This window comes from Phaseolus vulgaris, chromosome 8 (assembly GCF_000499845.2).
Source record: "Phaseolus vulgaris cultivar G19833 chromosome 8, P. vulgaris v2.0, whole genome shotgun sequence".
NCBI classification, from domain to species: Eukaryota; Viridiplantae; Streptophyta; class Magnoliopsida; order Fabales; family Fabaceae; genus Phaseolus; species Phaseolus vulgaris.
In genome coordinates this window covers 25805336-25809090 of record NC_023752.2, presented here as the reverse complement: position 1 = coordinate 25809090, position 3755 = coordinate 25805336, and the positions used below count along the sequence as shown (strand labels likewise).

The 3755-nt window shown below is 51.5% G+C and overlaps 1 protein-coding gene across 1 annotated transcript; it reads left to right on the top strand.

The window, feature by feature from the left end:
- The first annotated feature begins 1207 nt into the window (after nucleotides 1-1207).
- LOC137824830 (uncharacterized) lies at nucleotides 1208-2575 on the top strand. Its single transcript, XM_068630507.1, has 2 exons — nucleotides 1208-1567; nucleotides 1679-2575. Exons 1-2 carry the CDS (start codon nucleotides 1208-1210, stop codon nucleotides 2573-2575), a joined length of 1257 nt encoding a protein of 418 aa, XP_068486608.1.
- Nucleotides 2576-3755: the final 1180 nt, after the last annotated feature.

Here is a 3755-nt window from a genome sequence, read left to right as displayed (position 1 = left end):
GAAAGTCAACGAATTGACCACTTGAGGTGTCGCCAAGGTAGGGCGTCGCCAAGGTGTAGGTGTCGCCAGATGTAGGCATCGCCAAGAGGAGGCGTCGCCAAGATGAGGCGTCGCCAAGTTAAGGCATCGACGGTATCACCCCCTGATACCCATGGGTAGGAAAGACCGTGGAGGGGGCGACACCGCGAGAAGCCTCAGTACCCCAGGACAATAATAAAGAGAAGAGAAAGGTGGCTTCAAGGCCATAGTTCTAGTACCAGTAGGGAGTAACCTGACTTGTGAAGTACCCATGCCACCGTTGGGAGACCCTGGGACAGATACGACCCATAAGAGGGCCACGCCCAAGGGAGAACCACGTGCATGGTACAAGAGAAAAGTAGATACGCTCCTAGGGTAACTGATTAGAGGCTGGGACGCATGAGTTGGCAAACAGAAAATCACCCCTTTGCGCAAATGCACTCCAAGAAGGAGGACTTACACAATGGATTATCCCTAAGTTGGGTTACGACGCTGTAAGGCCCTCCACGAGGATTAACGATCAAGTCAGGAGAACATGTGGCAACAAACACTGAAAACATCAAGGCTTTCCTAAAAGTTCGTTAAGGTACGCGTTAATTCAGCTAAGTTTCGAATGTTTCAAGGCATGTTTTTATACGCTTTCAATACGCTTTAACGCGCTTTAAATGCGAGAGGTGTATAAAAAGGGGCCTTGGGATGTTTGAAAAAGTGGAGGAGAAAAAAGTTTTAACCTAATTCTCACAGTTACACAAAGGGACCAAAAAACCCTAGTTGTTTCACGGCGCACTCACTGTGCGCATAGACAATTAGGGCAACACAGTACTAGCTATTCAGTATTTCGACCACCTTCAGAGCATCCAGTCACGGTGTTCGATACGGAGGTGCGTCACCTTTGATGTTTCTCGCTAGCTGACTTGATCGTCGGAGTACAAACGGTCGTGAGGGCGCCCATTTGTTCACTTCTTTTCAGGTACTCACAAACGAAGCGGAACGGAGGTGCCCCAGCTCGTGAGGACAAGCCACGCATAAAGACGACCTAGGTCAACCGGCGGGAACATTTGGCGCCCACCGTGGGGCCGATATAAAACGTCAGTCCCATCACACAGTTTTCCAGTTCCAGTTGCAGTTTCCAACCCAGTTCCAGTTCTCAAATTACAGATAGTCAAGAAGGCTTCCAGAAACCACGAACATGAGACCCGCACGTGCTAGGAGTGAAGAGATGACCATGCAACAACTCATGGGCATGATGCAAGGGTTGCAAGAGGCAATGGCAGCATCAAAAGCGGAGCAAGAGTGCATGCAGGCGGATCTCACAGCATCTCAGGTGAGAAACGATGAGCTCCACCGCGCCAACGAGGAGCTACGCCGCGGATGGCGCGACGTAGACGAGCTTGAGACTGCCACCCCACCAAGAGAATTCTCAACGCCATTCTCACAAGCGATCCTAGAGACAGCAATCCCCAACACATTCACGGGGCCCAAAGTAACCTTCACAGGGATGGAGGACCCTGAGGCGCACCTCACTGCGTTCCACACGCAGATAATGCTGGTAGGCGGTTCTGATGCCGTAAGGTGCAAACTCTTCATGAGCACTTTGATTGGGATGGCCATGGATTGGTTCATCAGCCTCCCAGAGGGTCACATCACGTCTTTCACACAGCTCTCGCGGCTATTCAGAGAGCAGTATCTAGCCAACAGGGCCCCACCCCCAGTTTCGTACGACCTATTCGACGTGAAGCAGTATCAAGGTGACACCCTGAAAGAGTACATAAGCCGCTTCGGGGCGCAGGTGGTGAAGGTGGGTACCACAGATGAACCCATGATCGTGTACGCATTTAGGAAAGGGGTGTGTCCCGGGTCTTTCAGCAAGTCACTCAATCGCAGCCGCTTCAAGACTTTTGCAGAAGTAAGGCGTCGGGCGGTAGAACACATTGCCTCTGAGGGTGAGGCATACGAGAAGTGCACGACTGCTACACCCACACGCCCAAGAGCGCAAATTCGCACACAACCTTCCAGGGTCCACGAAGCCTCCACAGAAAGAAAGAACCAAGACAGGAAGCGCACCTACAAGGCAAGGAGGACCCAACCTAGGGGTCGAGCAGAAGGAAGGAGAGAAGGAAATAGACCTCTAAGGCACAATTTTGTGGTGGAACTTAAGGACCTCATCGTTGTGCCCAACATAGCTGACAGGTTGAGGCCACCGGTGAAGTCTAAAAAAGTGCTGGGACCTCACAAAGAATCATGGTGCGAATTTCACGAAGCGTTCGGGCACCATATTAACAATTGCTTGGCGCTGGGCTATCAGTTGGATGAGCTTGTGAAGAATGGTTTCCTAAAAGATTACCTCGCTGGGTCTACTACAGCCACAGCCACAGCGACACCAGAGGAAGGTCAAGCGCACGAAATGCCGACTCACGGAGAAGTACACACCATTTTTGGCGGTTTTTCCGGAGGAAGACCCACCGCCTCTCAAAGTAAGAAATATGTGAGGTCAGTAAGTTCAGTTGCTGAGGAATTTTCGGATGACCCGTGGGAGTCAGACCTCGTTAAGGGTTGACCTGCGGGATGTCATCCCACACGATAATGACCCCGTGGTCATTTCAATAGTCACAACGGGAAGAAAGGTACATAGGGTTCTCGTCGACCAGGGCAGTTCTGCAGACGTCATGTTTTGGTCGACCTTCAACAAGCTACAGTTATCCCCCGACCTACTGAGACCCTATACTGGATGCTTGTATGGGTTTGCAGATAACCCAGTGGAGGTACGTGGCTACCTGGAGCTGAGAACGACGTTCACTAATGGAGCGGCATCGCGCACTGAGAGCATCCGGTACTTGGTGGTTAACGCCCACTCAGCCTACAACATCTTGTTAGGCAAACCTGCCTTGAACAGATTAAGGGCAGTGTCCTCCACACACCACATGAAGATGAAGCTACCAGATCTTAGTGGCAAAGTGATCGTAATCAAGTCAAATTAGGAAGAGGCCCGTAAGTGCTATGAAAATAGCCTGAAGACAAAGAGAGGCGTGGTCATGGTGATAGAACGACCACCAGTTTCAGATTCGCAAGTAGAGTTAGAACTAGTGCAAGAAGCGACGCCCGCAGAGTCCACGCCTGTCGAGGCCATACCTGCAGGGGCGACGCCTATAGAAGATGCACGTACAGAAGAGAGATACGGTGACGCCTCGCCAATGGAAGAAGTATACAGAGAGGCCTCTCCCACGGAAGAAGAGTCAGAGGAGGCGATGCCCGATGCATCCGATAGGGCGACGCCTATAGAAGAGGACTCCATGAATGAGTCCCGCCTAGAGAACGTGCAGAGTGAGCAACCCCAACCAGTAGAAAACGTGGTGGAAAGACAGATAGGGGGTAAGGTGTTCAAATTAGGATGCCTCTTGAGCCTGGAAGAACGAGAAGAGGTAGCTGCGGTGATCTTGCGCCACCTAGATGCATTCGCGTGAACTACGGCGGACATGCCAGGCATCGACCCAGATTTTTTGTGCCACCATCTTACCATGGACGCCAAGGTTCGCCCAGTGCGACAAAGAAGGAGGAAGTTCAACGAAGAACGATGCCTCGTCGTGAAGGAAGAGACGCAGAAGCTGCTAAGTGCTGGGCACATCAGGGAGATACAATACCCTGAGTGGCTGGCCAACATTGTTCTAGTGAAGAAGGCGAATGGGAAATGGAGGATGTGCGTTGACTTCACAGATCTGAACAAGGCATGCCCCAAAGAT

Bases quoted from the DNA above. Each gene is read 5' to 3' on its own strand.
- LOC137824830 (XM_068630507.1), top strand. From the start codon at position 1,208: ATGAGACCCGCACGTGCTAGGAGTGAAGAGATGACCATGCAACAACTC. The intron at 1,568-1,678 runs GTAGGCGGTTCT...TCTTTCACACAG, and splicing joins TCCACACGCAGATAATGCTG to CTCTCGCGGCTATTCAGAGA.